The sequence below is a fragment of the Mya arenaria genome, chromosome 14, assembly GCF_026914265.1.
Source record: "Mya arenaria isolate MELC-2E11 chromosome 14, ASM2691426v1".
In the NCBI taxonomy this organism is placed as follows: domain Eukaryota; kingdom Metazoa; phylum Mollusca; class Bivalvia; order Myida; family Myidae; genus Mya; species Mya arenaria.
In genome coordinates, this window is record NC_069135.1 from 40,751,497 (window position 1) to 40,772,967 (window position 21,471).

Consider the following 21,471-nt stretch of genomic DNA (forward strand, 5'->3'; position numbering starts at 1 on the left):
TATTTCTCACAAATCAACGTATATTTTCTTCATATATATGCCTTTTTGTAATGATATTGAACTATACAAGGAGACCCTTTAAGCCGCTTTCTATTTTTGTGCATATATCATTTGTTTTCACTAGCGGATTTAGAGGGGGGCGCATCCGGCGCGCGCCCCCTCTAAAATCGTCAAAGTTTACTTTTTATGTCAATTTAGGAGATAAAAAATAATAAAATACGCCCATAATGCATCATTTCCAACTACAAATTGTTAATTTTTCTTGATTGCTTAACCCCCAATCCATATGCAAACAGTTTATGCCATACACTTTCGGTTCAGAGGGAGGGGTGCATGTCAAAAGGTTGCGCCCCTAAGCTACGCCCCCTCTAACGTTGATTCCTGGATCCGCCCCTGGTTTTCCTTTAAAATTGCCACAGTACGCTCTTATAACTTAATTATAACTGTTCTTAAAATTTGTTTAGCGTAAAATTGTAACTTATGTTATAACTGTTAAAATAGATAAAGTTAAAACCAAAAGGACGTAGAATATATTTTATTTAATTTCCGTTTAAAATCAAAATTTATCTTACCAATTAATTGATTACAAAAAGCAATGTTTTCACTGGTACTCAGTGGTACCTGGTGACTACCAGTAACACTAGTGAAAAAATGATTATGTGATCCCGAGTTAAAACACTTTAGGATTTTTTATTTATGCTATAAAGTTAGAAAAGAGTCAATTAGAATAAAGGGCAATAGTTTGTTACAGTGTAAGGTGTATTTTTCACCGTGTGAAAATCAAAAGCTATATTTCACAAGTGGCGTAGACATAAGTGAAGTATAATCTGTGTACTTTGTGAAGTGTACTTTTGTGTTGAACTGAAAAAAAATCTTAATATACATACAAGCCTAAAAAGGATATCAAATGCTAGTTTTATTGTAGGGTTTTCAAAAAAGTGCCATATTGTCCACATCTTGTTTTGTGTGCACTGCAGTTATACAGTACGTAAAAGGGGCTAACATGCATAAGACAGTGAAAATATCAAATTGAATTTCTAATGTTTAAGTAAGTGGCATATCGTTTTATTTAATTACGAAATCTCTATCAATCAGCGGAAAGCATATTATATTTGGTGTTAATTGAGAAAATCGTGTTAGGGGAGTTCACTGCGTATCATATTAAAAAAATGGTGTCATGTAGCCATTTGCAAGTTTCACGACATAGTCAATGTCTAAACATCTGTCCGAATTTCAAAGCGAAAGTAAGGAAACAAGATAAATTTCCTGCTGTAAATACACTGAATCCTGAGAATATCTCACCACAGAATGCCAACAAAAGGACAAAGAAAACATGCGAAAGTGGAGGATAAAGCTGTCACTCTCTTTAGAGAATATTTGAGGATCAAAACTGTCCACCCTGAGCCTGATTATGGTAAGGTCATCAATTCGGACGTCAAAACATCCTCAACTGCCCAAGGAAATACAATGATTATTGAGAGTTGAGATGTGAACGAAACAATAAACATGATGAAAATAAAACAACAATAACGACTGTGTACCAAAGTCAGTCCCTAATTTTAATGAATCATTCCTTTCAAGATTGTAAACTTATTTATCATCCTTACTTTAGTATATATATATATATATATATTACAGAATGGTCAGTGTCCTACATGTATAAATTTGTGTTACCATGGCATACATATTGAAACAATGTATTGCACCCCCCCCCCCCTCCCCCCTTAAAATTGGCTAAGCTTACTTTTTCATTCAATACATGAGTTGTTTATGTTTCATTTTAGGTATATTTGTTTACTTACTGTAAGTTGTTAAACTAGGTTGTTCAAAATTTTTGGGAATGGTGACTTTTTTTCTGTCCAGTTTGTATAAGCCGAATCATAAAGTCATCACTAATATTCTACATATGGTGCGTTTAAAACCAGCAAAAATTGGGAGGAGGTCTTTTTACTTTTGTAAAATTTCCAGTTGGGAAAATTTAACAGGGTTTCGTGTAAAAGCTTCAAGTTAGCAACGTGACATCCTTGTTAACTTTTAAACTTCAAATTGTTTATGATACTTGTATGCTCATGAGACAGATATTTATACAAAACAAGCACAGCTGAAATAGCTGTCTCAAAGCTTGTTTCAAATACTAAATATTTCAAGACTTAGTACATCTATTGCAGAGCATTAAAGATTTGAAAGTGAACAGCAATAACGCTAAGAAGATTGTTTCCTTGAACAAAGTTCTGAACAATCAGCACAACAGAATTCAAAGACAACTATTTTAACATCTGCACAAACAAGATTTCTATTTTGTTGTTTTTTATTTTAAATTTTTGGGAAACAAGTGACTATAGATTTTGCAGAAATATTCTTGTTTAGCAAAACTACATGTAGGTAAAATCATACAAAACACATTATAATTCAGGATCTGTTGTGTTTTACAGATGGAGCGATTGCGTTTCTTGAAAAGATGGCGAAAGACATTGGGCTACCAAGTAAAGTAGTAGAGGTAAGTATAACGCGAACCTTGGATGAATAATTAGAAACATTCGTGCCAGAATGAACATGTAAAAAATTTGTTAATGTAAATAAAATGGTATTATAACAATATTCATTTTCATGAAGGTACATGGGAAGGAACAGTTTTGTTTAACCAACAATCTTGTTGACCTCTCTAACAGAGAGTGCTGAATACAGGACACCTTTGCCTTTACATTTATTACAAGAAACATTTATGTAATTATGCAGGTCCATGAAGGAAGAAAGATTCTGATAATGACATTGGTGGGAAAGGAGCCTGGATTGCCAACCATCTTATTGAACTCTCACACAGACGTGGTGCCAGTCTACCCAGTAAGTGGATGTTGTTATTAAAGTGGCATAGTCATCAGTTCTGTTTTAAAATTATATATAGTTTGTTTCAAAGTGTTAAGACTATTTCTTGGCTGCCTTAAATATAACTTGAAAGTCCCAATGATAGTGAAAATATTGTTGCAAAAGTAGATTAAAGCTACAATGATTGATATTGTCTTTATTAAAAGTATAAAACATGGCAAGTGAATGTTAAATCATTATAAGCTCAACTGTTTAAAAAATATGAGAGCTTCACTACTCAAATTGACATAGGCGTCGGCGTCTCATCCTGGTTAACATTTTGCATGTAAGCACACGAAAGTCAATATCTCATTAACTTCTTGACGTTTTCCATCAAAATTTATTCAAGGTTTTTAACATTTTTGACCTTTGTTATTAAAGCTGCACTCTCACAGATTTACTGTTTTTACAACTTTTTTATTTTTTGTCTTGGAATGAGCAAATTTTTGTGTAAATATTAGCAAACCAGTGATATAAGACTGCTGCCAAAAAATCAGATCCCAGATTTTCATGTTTCTGTTCGAAAATTAATGTTTTATGGCTAAAAGCGTTACTATATACCCGGTAACAGTTTAAGAAAAATGCATAAAACATCATTTTTTGAACTTAAATAAAAAATCTGGGATCTAATTTTTTGTCAGCAGTCTTGTATGACTGGTTTCCATGGATTTTCGCATAAATTGGCTCGCTCCAAGACATAAAATAAAAAAGTTGTCTTAAACGTTCAATGTGTGAGAGTGCAGCTTTAAGGAAAACAATTATTGTGAAAGCATTGGTGTCATCATCAACGGTGATGGGTGTGGCATGCAAGAACCTTGGCAATATCTTAAAACCTGTTCCTCTTGCAACATCTTATGATCATGGGTGAAAGTTTTCAGTATTAATACTGAATTCAGTATTTTGTTGTATTGTAAAAATGGCATTTCCCTATGCAAACACCCTATTTTCAGTATTTTGAAAAATTCAAACTTTCACCCATGTATGATTCATAAAAGAATCTCATTTGTCAAAAAAATAACATGTATCTTTACAGAAAGAGTGGAAGGTTGAGCCCTTTAGTGCAGATAAGATGGCAAATGGTGACATCTATGCAAGGGGAACACAGGTATTAGAATTATTGGAAAATTAATACAAAGGAAAACAGGTATTAGAATTATTGGGAAATTAATACAAGGGAAAACAGGTATTAGAATTTTTGGGAAATTAATACAAGGGAAAACAGGTATTAGAATTATTGGAAAATTAATACAAGGGAAAACAGGTATTAGAATTATATTGGCAAATTAATAAAAGGGAAAACAGGTATTAGAATTATATTGGCAAATTAATACAAGGGAAAACAGGTATTAGAATTATTGGAAAATTAATACAAGGGAAAACAGGTATGAGAATTATTGGAAAATTAATACAAGGGAAAACAGGTATTAGAATTATATTGGCAAATTAATAAAAGGGAAAACAGGTATTAGAATTATATTGGCAAATTAATACAAGGGAAAACAGGTATTAGAATTATTGGAAAATTAATACAAGGGAAAACAGGTATAAGAGATATTTGAAAATTAATACAAGGGAAAACAGGTATTAGAATTATTGGAAAATTAATACAAGGGAAAACAGGTATTAGAATAATTGGAAAATTAATACAAGGGAAAACAGGTATTAGAATTATTGGAAAATTAATACAAGGGAAAACAGGTATTAGAATTATTGGAAAATTAATACAAGGGAAAACAGGTATTAGAATTATTGGAAAATTAATTCAAGGGAAAACAGGTATTAGAATTATTGGAAAATTAATACAAGGGAAAACAGGAATAAGAAATATTGGAAAATTAATACAAGGGGGAAACAGGTATTAGAATAGTTTGAAAACAATTTCAAGGGGAATACAGGTATAAGACTAACTGGAAAAAACAATGCTATTTCTTGAACATATTATTCTAATTTCAAAATTAATTAAGGTAGTCTGCAAAAGGGAACACAGTCTGCGGCACAGGTATTAGGATTATTGGAAAATCTATGCAAGGGGACCACAAGTATAAGAATTATTGGAAATCGATACGGGGAGGGGGGGGGGGGGCAAAAATACAAGAAGCATTGAAAAACCAGCACAAGGGGAACGCCATAATTAAATTGATTTTAAAATCAATGCAATGGGGACACAGATATAAGGAAATTGTTGGAAATCAAAACAAGGCAACGCAAGCATTTGAAAAAAACAAAACAAAGAGAATACAGATCTTAGAATTAATGGAAAACCCAAACTATGTTTTGATACATAACTCTAATTTACGAAATAAATTACAGTAGCTTGCTAAAGGAAACGCAGGTATTAGTGTTATTGGGAAATCGAAACAAAGGGTACAGATACATAGGCATTACTGGAAAACAAGTAAAGGGTGGACACAGAAATTAGAATGATTGGAAAATCAATGCTCTTTCTTTATTTCATTAGTCTTATTTCAAAATTAATTACAGTTGTTATCAAAACTTTCTAGCCAACTTCAATCATAGTTCTCATTAGGAACAATCGCAGTTTCATAAAATGAGTATTGGTCTATAGTGCTACACTGTACCTTTCATAACAGAGTAAGCTAAATGCATTTAGTGCACAGCCATTTATTATTTTAATATATAAACCTTCGATTTTAGCGTTTTGAACATGTGTTTTGACAAAGGTTGTCCTATTTGTTTCAGGACATGAAATGTGTAGGCATTCAGTAAGTTTGTTTTTCATCTTTCTGTCTTTGCTCATATTTTTTATTGAGTGGATTGTTGTACATGGCTCATCCAAAGGCATTTGTTAATTAATTTATTTTTGCTTTGAGCGACTTGTGATAATTCGGTTCTGTTTTATGTTTAAGGTATTTGGAAGCAATCCGGAAACTGAAAGCCAAGGGATTGTCTTTCAAAAGGACCATACATCTCACGTTTGTCCCAGGTATAAACTTATTCAGATTACATCATCATCAGCATCAACACCATGCAAATAGGTAGGTGAATAGTAGGCCATGTTTCGGAGGGGAACTTTTAAAGTATCTTTGCCAGCAGTGATGTTTTGGGGAGGAATCAGATCTATACCCTTTTTTTTTCGATTTAACATGTCAATATATTTTCCAATATCTATCGGTGACCGGGGTAAAATGAAAGTCTGGTGACATTTGGCAATTTTCCTGTATTTTGTCAAGACGAGGGTGTTTATTTTTACGCTGAGATCCAGATATTCCAGTATTTTCGGCTATATTGATCTAAAATGAGTTCATTTTATTATTTTATTCACCACCAGCTTTTGACCAGAAACCAAATTTCCTATGTTGTCTCTGAGTGTTATTGGGATATCCAATTTATTTGTAGGTTTCTGTAAGAGAAAAAGTTTAATTGTCGGCCAGAAGTCCTTAGATTTGGGTCCTCCACTACATTGTTCTTGGAAATAAACAGCTATAGATTATTTTTTGATCTTGGTTAAAGATTTCTAAACTTTGTGTAGTTTAACCAGCTTTAACTGTAACAGTTTTAATGTTCTGATGTCTGCTATAGGTGTTTCTTGCTTGACGAGCCTTGTAAATAAATTTACGTTACCTAGAATTCATGTAAGGAGGTGCATTCCTTTTTGGGCATTTTTGTTTTACTGGGGCATGCTCATCAATGACTTGTTTCAATAGATGTTCGTGAGCCCCAATATATATCGTCTATGTCCTCAAAGGTATGGGCAAGCAAGATGGAACGGTTCATGGGAAATATGTTCGTTAAATGATTTGTTGGCAAAGTTCTAAACCTTGTATGACCTGAAAGTGACATTCCTTTTCATAAATGGCTCACATTGTTCTCTTAAAATAGTTGCTCTTGGGTTGTGACAGTCGCTTAGGCCGCAGTTTAAGCTGACAGTCATGTCTTTAGCCAAAAATAGAACCATATCAAGAATATGCATGTGTATGCTTTAAGCGCGGGATAATAAGCAACTGCAAAAACCTTGGTTTTGTGCAAAAACTTTAAAACTTGGCCATTGTTGAAAGAAGCTTACAGGTTAAACAGGCAAATTACACCAACTCAGAAGTGCCTACTCATTGGATTGTGCTTTAATTCACACATGACTGTTTATGAAAGCATGGTTATACCAGCTCTATACCATCAGCTTACTTCCATCTGTATACGTTTTGAAGCTGAATGGCTTGTGATTTCAAAAACGGGCTGAGCATGCTGGATCTACTTGATCTACTTTTTGTTAACATTTTTATGGCATTGATTTTCCTCACACATTACCGTGGTTACGTTCAGTGGTTACGTTCAAGCACTTTTTTCTTTTATGAAACGTAACTAATATTTCTTAAGTTGTTAAGTACACATGTGAAGCTTTCTTCCAAATATAGTGTTGAGAGTCGTCAAGGCCTTGAATTTAGTGCTATCTTGAGTGCAAATTGGTACATTTACTATAGAATATATAGGAAATTTATTTAGTGGTGTCCGACCTTTACCTTTGACTTTAAGTTTAAATGTATCGATGTCTATATCTTTGGCTTTACTAGTCAAATCTTGCCCTTTGATCAATTTAATGAAAGACGACAACAGTTGAACATTGGCAACCACTTTTTGTGCTTTTGTTACTGTTTTACGTCTGCAAAAATGTTTTGAATAAAGTAAGTCTAATGGATTAGCTTACTCATATACACATGCATTTTTTAAGAAAATTCATTTCCATTACAGATATTACGAACAAGATATCAGTGTTTCTCTTGAATGAAATGCTTGATGTTATAGTGTTGTGTTTGTTTTCAGATGAGGAGATTGGTGGAATACTCGGAATGAAGTTGTTTATCAAGCATGAAGAGTTCAAGAAACTCAATATTGGCTTCGCCCTCGATGAAGGTATGTTAACTAATGCCTGCAAATAATCATTGAATGTAAATATCAGAGAATATGTAACTTTTTATTGAAAACAATCACGGCCATCCTAGATCAGTTTGACACATCGTTGATATACTTTCTAAAATTATATATTTCAGAACTTATCCTGATATCAGGATTAAAGGCTTATAACTTAAAGGGGCTGTCTCACGTATGATAAAATAGCGAAAAAAAAAAAAGAAAATTGTCGAAAACTGACATAAACTTGGCATCGATGTGTACAATGCATTGAAACTTACTAACGGGCATGAAGTAACACATAGTTTACAATTTATTTAAGTTTAGCAGTTATTTCATATTTTTCCATTAAAAAAGATTACTGGGTTTGTCTACCAGGTAGATTTCATTACTTATGCGTGATTGGCTATTCGGTGTTATCACGTGTTATTACCGAGGTAGGTGTATAGCTTAATTGTGTCACCCAATTAGAATAAGCCTTTGTAGCGCAGTGAGTAAGACGCTGGACTACAATTTTGGCGACGCGGGTTCGAACCCGGTCTCCGACACAATTTTTTTTTACATTTTGGTACCTTTTTTAACAATTATGATATCAAAGCGTAACACATTCTATTAGATAATTGTCCTGAGGTTTGTTACAGAAAAAAACTTTTTTTGGTGCCAATCTGTGACACAGTCCCTTTAAGACTATTTTACAGAGGAAAAGATTCTCTATTTGTGAGAATATTTTCACCAGAAGCTGTAGGAAATGCTTTGATTTGATATTATCCTTTAAAACCATTCCAAACGTTGTCTAAGCCCCTTTAGCCTGCTTTAGACATGAAACTCTCACGCTTAAATATATCCCGGCGTTTTTACCGCACTGACAATTATAAACTGTTAGAATCCCTAATATATATACGTACATGACATAAATGTCGAAGATTCTGGCAGAACAATCCTTCAGAAAGGCAAATATGCATTGTCTTGCACACTTAGTAATAACTTACCTCTTCAAAATGATAGAATCCCTGATATATATATGCACGTGACATAAATGTCGAAGATTCTGGCAGAATAATCCTTCAGAAAGGCAAAATGCATTGTCTTGCATTCTTAGTAATAACTTACCTTTATAAAATGATTTCAAACTTGCAATGCATAATAAAAATGAGTTATAATTACATGCTGAACCATTTATTATGTAGAATAATGTGCTTTATTCTGGACCTTTGTAGGACTTGCAAACCCAACTGATGCGTTTACTGTCTTCTATGGCGAGAGATCTCCTTGGTGTAAGTTAAGATAGAAGTACAAGTAAATGTACCATGTCTTTTTTGAGCATTGTTTCTTAATATATATTTCGTTATTCAAATTGGTTATTTAACCCATTTCCAGTACACTGTTTCTATTTTTTGAACGTTTTATGTGTGTGAAACTGTCTTAAACATTAATGTAAAATTATGGCTCAAGATTTGATTTAAGTGAAAATTTCATTTCAGGGGTTATGGTTCGCTGTCGTGGCAACCCTGGCCATGGGTCAAGATTCATTGAAAATACAGCTGCTGAGAAACTGGTATAAATGATTGTATTCCACTTCTCTTTTGAATTAAAAAAAGTAAACTAATTTAGGTTTAGGAAATTAAGTTCTAAACATACAGACCACAACATGATTCAATTCAATTCATGTTTCCTTTAAAAACATATTGTAAAACTAGTGAAATGATGATGTGGAATCAGAGAGAAAAACAAAATATATACATTTAGCTAAATTTGGAAACATAGTTATTTCTTGACACTAAAATTGTTGAACAGATAAGTGTTAAAGCTGCACTCTCACATCACAGATTTAACATTTTTACATTTTTTTTTTATTTTTTGTGTAGGAAAGATCAAAGTTTTGCGTAGATATCTGCAGATCAGTTATATTAGATTGCTAACAAAAGATCAGATCGCAGATTTTCATATTTTCATTCGGAAATTAATGTTTTATGGCTTAAACCGTTACGGATGGTTTAGGAAAACTGCATAAAACAGCAATTGTTGAAATTAAATATAAAATTTGCGATCTAATTTTTTTCAGCAGTCTTATATAACTGGTTTCCATTGACTTTGCGCAAAAATTGGCTCGTTCCAAGACAAAAAATTAAAAAGTTGTCAAAACTTTCAATCTGTGAGAGTGCAGCTTTAAATCCAATAGTTTTTAATCTGTTAACTTGCTAAATGCAACTGCTTTACTCTTCACAATTGTTGAAAAATATTGTTTTTCTTTTTAATTTGTTAATGAGGTAGTTTTAGAAAGGCAATAGTGTTTACTCTCAGACTGTTAAATTGTTAAATGCAACAGTATTCAGTCTATTTACTCGTTAAAAGGAATGCAGTAGTGTTTACTCTATTAAATTATAGAAATCAAGTGTTTAGTCTGCAAAATAGTAGAGTGCAATAGTGTTTAGTCTGTAGAATAGTAGAGTGCAATAGTGTTTAGTCTGCAAAATAGTAAAGTGCAATAGTGTTTAGTCTGTGAAATAGTATAGTGCAATAGTGTTAAGTCTGCTGAATAGTAGAGTGCAATAGTGTTTAGTCTGCAGAATAGTAGAGTGCAATAGTGTTTAGTCTGTGAAATAGTATAGTGCAATAGTGTATAGTCTGTGAAATTGTAGAGTGCAATAGTGTTTATAGTCTGTGAAATAGTATAGTGCAATAGTGTATAGTCTGTGAAATAGTAGAGTGCAATAGTGTTTAGTCTGCAGAATAGAAGAATGCAATAGTGATTAGTCTGTGAAATAGTATAGTGCAATAGTGTTTAGTCTGTAAAATAGTAGAGTGCAAGTGTGTATAGTCTGTGAAATAGGTAGAGTGCAATAGTGTTTAATCTGTAAAATAGTAGAGTGCAATAATGTATAGTCTGTGAAATAGTAGAGTGCAATAGTGTTTAATCTGTAAAATAGTAGAGTGCAATAGTGTTTAATCTGTAAATTAGTAGAGTGCAATAGTGTTTAGTCTGTAAAATAGTAGAGTGCAATAGTGTTTAATCTGTAAAATAGTAGAGTGCAATAGTGTTTAGTCTGTAAAATAGTAGAGTGCAATAGTGTTTAGTTTGTAAAATAGTAGAGTGCAATAGTGTTTAATCTGTAAAATAGTAGAGTGCAATAGTGTTTAATCTGTAAAATAGTAAAGTGCAATAGTTATTAGTCTGTAAACTTGTTAAATGCAATAGTGTTTACTCTGTTAACTTGTTAAATACAATAGTGTTTTAAGACTGTTAACTTGTTAAATACAATAGTTTTTAAGACTGTTAACTTGTTAAATGCAATAGTGTTTACTCTTACTTATATTACAGAGAAAGGTCATAAACAGCTTCCTAGATTATCGAGGAATGGAAGAGAAAAAGTAAGGCATGATCAACAGAAATTAAATTTGGTCATAATAATATTATCTGTTATAATTTTGTAATATCAAGCAGTTGACAATATATTCACATACCTTTAAACAATTAAAACTCCATAATTTCCAATGTTTTGTCACCTATTGCAACATTGCAGCGTTCATCAGTGCTTGGACAGACAGATATAAATGTAAGAAAGTTACTGCACCTATTACTGGAGTTATTGGAATTATAAATAATGTATGCAAACAGTGAACTATGTATTGTTTCAATATCTGTTTAGTTAAGTAACTGTTGTGTACCCTTATTTATTGTCAAGTTTTATATTGAATAAGTGTCGTTTGTATATTTAAGTATTACCTTTATTTATCTGCACGCTAATTATTGCATGGAAAGAGGTGGACTGGTTATATATCTGATATGAGAATTGATCATTGAACGAAAAAAATGGACACAGTCGTCGCCAATATGGTACATGTTGTTGTCGTTTTCAGCAACATTATTGCTAATGATAACGTTCTTTTGGTTGATATAAAACTGGTGTATCCTACTTCATGCCTTCTCCATAAGTTCATTAACATGTGTGTCTATCCTTCTTCTATTATCTTCAGACTGAAGAGTACTGGGTGCCTTACACTCGGTGATGTTACTACAGTCAACCTTACCCTGTTGGAGGTGAATGATTTTGATACACTTGTGTTGTTCTGTAGCATTAGAAAAACACCTTCACAAGTAAACAGCATGTAGTACAAGAAGTTTTACACTGTTTGGGCTAGCACAAATACCTGAACACTGTGCAGTCATAGATGCTCTCTTTTTTATATTTTTGGAAAAGTATCTAACTTATTGAAATAATGTACTCATAATTATCTTCAAAAGAATAAGAATAATGACTGATTTTCGAAGAAAAGCGTCGGGGTATTTGCATAGCCTTCGCATCGTTTGTGTCTTCGGTGACGTTATAGTGGAAACTTATTAACCTTGGAAATAAACACTTTTCAATCAGTTCAAATGAAACTTATTACACATGTTGCCAGAGACAATACACTCAAGAACAACCTAAAAATATGTAATTTCATACTCAATAAAGTGTTCGTTTATATGTTTGGCGAACATTATTCTGTATACTTCTTTTATTTTCCAGGGTGGAGTGCAGTTCAATGTTGTGCCTAATGAACTTTCTGTTGGTAAGAATGTTGTGGATGGAAAACATTACATCCTTACTCTTCGGGATGTTTGTATAATTTCAAAATAAGGAGATAGCATGATTTCATATGAAATTTCTAAGACGAAGCTTTGCCCTTTACATTTTTAAACGTAAGGGGTGGTATTCAATATTCGACTTAAGTTAATCTAATGACCATACATCATTGACTTCATTCACTCTATTGGTCAGTTATTAATAACAAGTAATCCCATTAGCTATATCGTTCTTAGATCCAATTAAGACCAATATTGAATACCAGTCAAGATCTGTGGCAAAAGTTCAATCCTGCCTCTGTTAGGTAAAGTGCCAGGAATATTTGAGTTTTGCTATTAAGATATAAATCCTGCATCAATTTCAACTTTCTTGTGACTGTTTCGGCAGAACTAGTACTTGCTTCATTGTATTAACCAAAAGTATCATAATTATAGGGTTCGACATAAGAATCACGCCGACACAAAATCTGAAAGAGTTTGAAAAGAAGATAAAGACATGGTGTAAGGAGGCAGGAACTGACGTCACGTACACTTTCGCACAGGTATATCAGAATAATGAAGGTTTAAATACCATAAACTACGAAATGAATATCAGTTTTTATTTTGCACATTCATAAAATTCACGTGTCCAACAAAGAGAGGATGCAAGTTTTCGTTTAGTTTTCTTGGAATTATATATTTGTCTTTATTTATGTTCGACGTGTGTCATATTTAGCTCGTCGTGCTTTAATAGTTTTTGGTGCCAGCTGTGTTGTCATACAAAAAGGTCAACCTTTCCTGCAACTCAAAAATCACTCCGGTAAAAAATGGCACATGGTTCCACTGACAAACTGTTTGAACTCTGACTTAACAATTGATAAGATATGTCCCATGATCGAACGAGGAATATGTACTTGAGTTGGCAACTGATGGCGGTGCTTTTGTAAACTTCTTGTCCTTTCAGTTACATTCAAAGACCTCTTGGTGAATTTCGTCTAACAAAAGTTTTTCAAATTCAACCATCGAAGATCCACTCACAAAATTCTGTAGTTTTAAATTTGTAGTTTTAAAGAGCAACAGAAGAAGAAAATAAAAACATCCCTGCCATAAATAACATTTGTTACTAGGCTAAGTTACCATATTAGAATATTAATGCTGGAAAATATGCTATTTTAAAAAGATTGAATATATTGGATATGAATAACCTTTGCAGAAAAACATGGATCAGACGTTAACGAGCACTGAAGACTCGGACCAGTGGTGGAAGGCCTTCCATAAAGCTTGTTCGGATATGTGAGTTTGGGTCTGGCTTTGCACTTTGCAACTGCGAGTGTTATACCAACTGAAGATCTAACCTGATATATACATTGGATATGTATTTGATTGGCTATGCTATGGTAGTTGGACAAGTGAGCAAACTTTCCTGGGAAATGAAAAGAAAAGTTTCAGTGTGTTTACGATTTACATCAAAAGCGATGCAACAGTTTAAATATCAAATGAATTTCACATTTCAAATTTTAACATAATTTAAACATACAAAACGCTAAACAAAAAACAAAAATACAAGAATTGAAATGTATCAATACATATATTAAAATATATTGCTCTTGGTAAGTTTAGGAAATAGAACAAGTTTACACAATATAAAACAGCTAAGTTTCAGTTCGTTGAAACTGCTTTTTACAATGAAAAAATGAAATGAAAAACGGATAAAGTATCTGTTTAACAAAGGATTCGGCAAAATAAAAGTTATAAAAATTAACATTCAAGAGTTTAACTCTTTATGAATAAAGAACATGTCTAAAATGTAAAAGTTAATGAATTTGAAAAATCGTTGGCAAGTTAAATATAGAAAATGAAAATATTTTAATTCTGAATAAACATAACCTTCGGAATGTGAAGTTTTTAGCTGTACTGGCCAAAAAATATCCATTAGAGCTTGGTTCCTTCGAAAACCAGCCAGATCCGCCCATGCATGCCTAGATTGTGGGCCTTGATAGTATGAAAAATCAGTGTGTCTGTTAACAATTCCTTGTTAACACGATACTGCCTTCAGATTTGGTTGTATCTTGATGAAACTTGTACAGTATCTAGATATCCATTAGAGCTTGGTTCCTTTCGAAAACCAGCCAGATCCGCCCATGCATGCCTAGATTATGGGCCTTGATAGTTTAAAAAATCAGTGCGTCTGTAAAAAATTCCTTGTTAACACAATACTGCCTTCAGTTTTGGTTGTATCTTGATGAAACTTGTACAGTATCTACATATCCATTAGAGCTTGGTTCCTTTTAAAAACCAGCCAGATCCACCTATGCATGCCTAGATTATGGGCCTTAAAATGATTAGATTATGGGCCTTGATAGTATAAAAAATGCTATTGTGTAAAAAATGCTTGCGAACATGATAACAGTCTTCAGTTTTGATTGTATCTCGATGAAACTTGTACAGTATTCAGATATCCATAAGAGGTTGGTTCTTTTCGAAAACAGTGATGTTGACCACACTAACCCAGCCAGTAGAGCATAGGCCCTTTTGGGCCTCTTGTTTCATACAAAAATGATGTGTAGTTCGTATATAAGGAAAATGCTGTTTTGAAACATTTAAAATAAATTAACATTCAACGTTGTTTTTTTTCAGCTGTGGGAGTTCTGAGATACAATTGTGACAGCCCATAATTGTTATCATATAATGATTATTTCAAAGACAGATTAACTTTTGTTGACAAAATTCTTAAATTTTAGAAAGGATTATAGGAATTACCCTCAGAAACGCATTCAAAAGTAATTAAAAATTTCAACGTATATTTTATCACCCCTCGAACATATGTACATGTAGCCTTTGTTTCCAGGGGAATGAAGTTGGAAAAGGAGATCTTTCCAGCGGCTACAGACAGTCGCTTTCTTCGGGAGGTATGTGCATATCTTAAAAAATAGAAGTTGGATAATGCAACATGTACTTCTTTAAAAGAAATACGTTTGTATGTTAAATGTTTTTCCTATCATTATGTCTGATGTAAAACGTTTCAAAGAAATTCATAAGCCTGTGAACTGTTTTATATATAGTTTATTTGTTTCATGTTCAAATATGAGGGTCCTTCAAAGAGTTTATGTTAAATAACATGAATACAATTCCAACTCAACATCCACTACCATCCCCTTCAAAGCAGCAACTGTTCTACAGTCAATAGTTTTATGACATCAAAAAAACGTTAACATTATTGGAACTTGACAACTATCAACTCCTTCCGAGCATCAACTTGCTTTACAGTCAACAGTTGTATGCCATCCAAAAAAACGTTAATATAATTCACACTCGGCTTCTTCTACAAACTCCTTCAGACTAGTAACATGCTTTACAGTCAACTGTTGTTTTGCCATTCATTACGGTGACAATTTTATACTTGATAGACCAGCTATAAATTCCTTAATCTATGTTTTATGGACGCCATGAATGTCAGACAACTCTTCATACATATTCTTACGTTTACATTAATGGAATAGCAAATTCTCTTAAATACATTTTAATGACACAAGTGCTTATTCCATTACAAAGTCTTAATATTGACCAGTGTATACAACAGGGGGTATACAACTTCAAAATTGAACCACTCTTTGTTTATACATGTACACCAGTTCCTTGATATATTCAGATGTGTGAACAGACATGACATTATTTTTGAATGATTATTTTTGGATGTAAATTTTTAAGTGAAATGGAATATTATTTGTTATTACAAAACTTTTTGAAGTGCCGTTGTATTCGATGAAAAATTATAAATGCATTTTGTGTGTGAAATGTTCATAAAAGAATATTTCGTTTAAATTATTTTAAATAGGTACATATGTATGTGAACTATTAAATACAGCATTATTTATGTAAATTATGTGAAATAAGATTTTTATGATGATATGATTTTAAAGAAGACAAGAAAATGCTATAGATCCATAAAAACGATAAATATGAGCAAAAATGTACCTTTCAGGCTGGCTATCCCGCAATCGGATTTTCGCCGATGAATAACACACCGATTCTCTTGCACGACCACAACGAGTTTTTGAACGAGGATGTGTTCATGAAAGGCATCGATATTTACTGCGGGATCATTCCTGCTATGGCAAATGCTTAGCTTGTCCGCTGAAACTATGTGACACAGTAATCTTGATCAGTTTGAACAATATTCGGCCACGGACTTGAGTAATGGTGTGATAACACTATTTATAAGTTAGTTGTTTGATAAACTGAGTTGTTTGATAAACGGATTGTTCCTCTCCACTATCCCAGCAAGCTATATACCAGTGTGTGTATACCACGTGATAAATTGCGTCATAAATGTTACGTCGGAAGGCAATATTTTTCTTCGGATGAAGACTTTAAACAAAGATAACTTCACTATTTCTTTACCATTTTAGATGAAACATAGCGCAGTCTACGCCACTTATGGTGCCCCGTCTTGGGTCTTTTAACAGAGTTTGATTGAGAGTTTAGTTTCTTAAAACACTTCGACAAACCTTTTCTCAATACGGCCGTCTGACAGAGCACTGTCAAAACATTATTTTGGAAACAGGTTTGTCGAAGTGTTTGATGAAACCAATCACCATATCAAACTTCTGTAATAAAACGAAGGCTGGGCTCTTTAAGCGGCATAGACTGCCCTTTGTTTTATTTAAAATGGTGTAGTAAAAGAAAAGTTATCTTTGATTTAAGTCTTTATTTTAAGCAAAATGTTGCCTTCTGACGTAGCATATATGACATAATTCGTGGTATACACACACTGTGTACGTTTTATGTACCGAATCACATTTTCATTAATACAAGTACTAGTGTTCATGCATCAGGAAAAGGAACTTTTTTCTGGCTTATACATCTCAATAAACTGATACTCACATCTATGTATGCAAGTATATGTGACTCATTCTGCTATCACATTATCGTCAATCAGATATCTCGTAAAACTGTGTGTATTTTTTAATATGATTGTTTTTAGACTATCAACGAATAATAGAGGCCAAACTCTCTAAAAAACATCAGATTGAAAGCATCAGATCCACATGTCTAAGCTTAAAGTATCAGATTCACAGGCCTATACTTGAAAGCATCAGATTAACACCCTATGCTTGAAGCATCAGATTCACAGGCCTATGATTGAAAGCATCAGATTAACACCCTATGCTTGAAACATCAGATTCACAGGCCTATACTTGAAAGCATCAGATTAACACCCTATGCTTGAAGCATCAGATTCACAGGCCTATACTTGAAAGCATCAGATTAACACCCTATGCTTAAAAGTATCAGATTCACAGGCCTATACTTGAAAGCATCAGATTAACACCCTATGCTTGAAGCATCAGATTCACAGGCCTATACTTGAAGCATCAGATTAACACCCTATGTTTGAAGCATCAGATTCACAGGCCTATGCTTGAAGCATCAGATTCACACGCATTTGCTTCAAAGCAACAGATTCACAGGCCTATGCTTGAAAGGAATGATGCAGATTCATTGAGTATTAATCCTGTCAACATAAAGGCATAGTTTGTTTTTTATGTAATGGAATGAGTTATTTCGCCACGAAAAAATCTCTATCACAAAATAATAAACAGTTTTATAATTATGCGATGCGAATTATCACAAAATGTTTTGGTTGGACTTGAAACTCATATGTGTGTTCATTGCTTTGGGTTTAATTCCATATACGTTTATTTTGTCTAACAATGTGCAATATAACAACTGAAATGAAATATTTTGATTATATATCTAACAGCGTAAAAAATAATTCCAAAAAAAGAGAAAAAAACTCATTTTATACTTTTTACACATTGCCACGTGTTCGTTAATTATATCTCCATAAAGTGTTTGCAAAACTGTATGCCTATTTTTAAGCAGATAATGCTTTATTTCGAATAATAAAAATTAAAAGTTTTATTGAATTATTTACTGGTAGTATCATGAGCTAAATAGTTGAAATTCATAACGTAATGCTACTGTCCTGGTCTCAGTATCTCGAAAATACTTAAGTCATATCAACCTCAGACACAACTTTACTCAATTACATCATGGTTTATGTCAAATCATGTATTTACTCATTTTAAAAGAGCATTCTTTCAAATATGTTTATTAAAATCTTTGGTCAAGATTCCAAAAAATTGATTTGACAGCAAGAAAGGTAATTGAGTACAACTCATTGTTCTTGAGCAATTACTCAAAGACAGTTTGTGCTCTAGAATAAAGATTCTTCGGCATATTGACTGAAGGTCTTTATCAAAACATTATATGGGAAAATATGCTTTTAAAAACGTAAAAATACAATTTTAAATAACTTTGGATTGTATATGTTAAAATAAGTTGTGATTAAGATTTGACATGAGTATGTTTGTAATATCGGGGCCTAGGCTCGGTCTGTTTCAGACTGTCATGACTTTTGCTACTAATTGTGGCAATATCATAGGGAAGTCGACGAGATGTTCCTTTATTTCGTTTGTATAGTAAAGTGAGAACAGTTCGGACAAGCTCAAATGTCAGAACATGTAATAATACCTGCTTATATGTACAAAGAAAGGGCCAAAATGACAATTCACGACTAGCATGAAACGTACAAACACCAAACAGATCTCACAGATATTAAAGGCACACTAGAGGTTAAAAGGGCAAAATACAAGATTAAAGGGCACAATATTTGTTGAAAGGCCACAATATAGGTTGAAAGGGCACAAAAAAGGTTGAATGAGCACAAAATCGGTTGGAAGGGCACCCTATAGGTGGAAGGAGCACAAAATCCGTTGAAAGGGCATACTTAAGGTTGAAAGGGCAAATCGTAGGATGAAAGGGCACACTATAGGTTGAAAGGGTTCAGTGTAGGTAGAAAGGGCACACTATTGGTTGAAAGGGCACAATATAGCTTGAAATGGCACACTATTGGTTGAAAGGGCACAGTATAGGTTGAAAGGGCACACTAAAGGTTGAAAGGGCACACTATTGGTTGAAAGGGCACAGTATAGGTTGAAAGGGCACAATATAGGTTGAAAGGGCACAATATAGGTTGAAAGGGCACAGTATAGGTTGAAAGGGCACAATATAGGTTGAAAGGGCACAGTATAGGTTGAAAGGGCACAGTATAGGTTGAAAGGGCACAATATAGGTTGAAAGGGCACAATATAGGTTGAAAGGGCACAGTATAGGTTGAAAGGGCACAATATAGGTTGAAAGGGCACATTGTAGGTTGAAACAGTACAATATAGGTTAAACAATACATTATAGGTTGAAAGGGCACAATACAGGCTGAAAGGGCACACTTTAGGTTGAAAGGGCACACTATAGGTTGAAACAGTACAATATAGGGTGAAAGGGCACACTATAGGTTGAAAGGGCACACTATAGGGTGAAAGGGCACAATAAAGGTCGAAAGGTTACATTGTATGTTGAAAGGGCACGACATAGGTTGAAAGGGCGCAATAAAGGCTGAAACAGTACAATATAGGTTGAAAGGGCACAATATAAGTTGAAACAGTACAATATAGGTTGAAAGGGCACAATATAGGTTGGAAAGGCACAATATAGGTTTAAAAAGTACAATACAGGTTGAAACATTACAATATAGGTTGAATGGGCACAATATAGGTCGGAAGGGCACAATATAGGTCGGAAGGACACAATATAGGTTGGAAGGGCACAATATAGGTTGAACAGTACAATATATGTTGAAAGGGCACAATATAAGTTGAAATAGTACAATACAGGATGAAAGGGCACAATATAGGTTAAAACAGTGCAATATAGGCTAAAACAGTGCATTATAGGTTGAAAGGGCACACTATAGGTCGAAATAGTACAATTAAGGTTGAAACAGTACAATATAGGTTGAAAGGGTACAATATAGGTTGAAGGGGCACAATATAGGTTCGAAGGGCACACTGTAGGTTGAGAGTGCACAATGTAGGTTGAAGGGGTACAAAAAAGGTTGAAAGAGCACATTATAAGTTGAAGGGGCACACTATAGGTTGAAAGGGCACAAGGTAGCTTGAAAGGTTACAAGGTTGAAGGGGTACAAATAAGGTAGAAAGAGCACAATATAGGTTGAAAGAGCACAATTATGGTTGAAAGGGCACAATTATGGTTGAAAGGGCACAATTATGGTTGAAAGGGCACAATATAGGTTGAAAGAGCACAATTATGGTTGAAAGGGCACAATTATGGTTGAAAGGGCACAATATAGGTTGAAAGGGCACAATATAGGTTGAAAGGGCACAATTATGGTTGAAAGAGCACAATTATGGTTGAAAGGGCACAATTATGGTTGAAAGAGCACACTTATGGTTGAAAGGGCACAATTATGGTTGAAAGGGCACAATTATGTTTGAAAGGGCACAATATTGGTTGAAAGGGTACAATATAGGTTCAAAGGGCACAATGTAGGTTTACAATATAGGTTGAAAGGGCACAAAATATGTTGAAAGGGCACAATGTAGGTTGAAAGGGCACACTATGGGTTTAATTGGCACAATATAGTTTGAATGGGCACAATATAAGTTGAAAGGGCACAATATAGGTTGAAAGTGCACACTGTAGGTTGAAAGGGCACACTGTAGGTTGAAAAGGCGCAATAAAGGTTGAAAGTGCACCATATAGGTTGAAAGGGCACAATATAGCTTCAAAGGGCACACTCTATGTTGAAAGGGCACAGTTTAGGTTGAAAGGGCACAATATAGCTTCAAAGGGCACACTCTATGTTGAAAGGGCACAGTTTAGGTTGAAAGGGCACAATATAGCTTCAAAGGGCACACTCTATGTTGAAAGGGCACAGTTTAGGTTGAAAGGGCACACTGTATGTTAAAAGGGCACAATTTAGGTTGAAAGGGCACACTGTATGTTGAAAGGGCACACTGTATGTTGAAAGGGCACAGTTTAGGTTGAAAGGGCACACTCTATGTTGAAAGGGCACACTATATGTTGAAAGGGCACACTGTATGTTGAAAGGGCACAGTTTAGGTTGAAAGGGCACACTCTATGTTGAAAGGGCACACTGTATGTTGAAAGGGCACACTGTATGTTGAAAGGGCACAGTTTAGGTTGAAAGGGCACACTCTATGTTGAAAGGGCACATTGTAGGTTGAAAGGGCACAATATAGTTTGAAAGGGCACAGTTTAGGTTGAAAGGGCACAATATAGCTTCAAAGGGCACACTCTATGTTGAAAGGGCACAGTTT

The 21,471-nt window shown here is 33.9% G+C and overlaps 1 protein-coding gene across 1 annotated transcript; it reads left to right on the forward strand.

The window, feature by feature from the left end:
* Positions 1-1,212: 1,212 nt before the first annotated feature.
* On the forward strand, positions 1,213-18,191 carry LOC128217962 (aminoacylase-1-like). Its single transcript, XM_052925441.1, has 16 exons — positions 1,213-1,414; positions 2,433-2,497; positions 2,737-2,841; positions 3,896-3,967; positions 5,563-5,585; positions 5,730-5,806; positions 7,639-7,728; positions 8,943-8,999; positions 9,207-9,280; positions 11,045-11,094; positions 11,701-11,764; positions 12,234-12,276; positions 12,725-12,831; positions 13,482-13,561; positions 15,117-15,177; positions 16,251-18,191. The coding sequence occupies exons 1-16, from the start codon at positions 1,309-1,311 to the stop codon at positions 16,392-16,394; spliced, it is 1,218 nt and encodes a 405-aa protein (XP_052781401.1). The 5' UTR covers positions 1,213-1,308; the 3' UTR covers positions 16,395-18,191.
* Positions 18,192-21,471: the final 3,280 nt, after the last annotated feature.

Coding starts and splice junctions, on each gene's coding strand:
- LOC128217962 (XM_052925441.1), top strand. CDS start 1,309: ATGCCAACAAAAGGACAAAGAAAACATGCGAAAGTGGAGGATAAAGCT. Junction 2,842..3,895: donor ACGTGGTGCCAGTCTACCCA/GTAAGTGGATGT, acceptor GTATCTTTACAG/AAAGAGTGGAAGGTTGAGCC. Junction 9,281..11,044: donor ATACAGCTGCTGAGAAACTG/GTATAAATGATT, acceptor CTTATATTACAG/AGAAAGGTCATAAACAGCTT.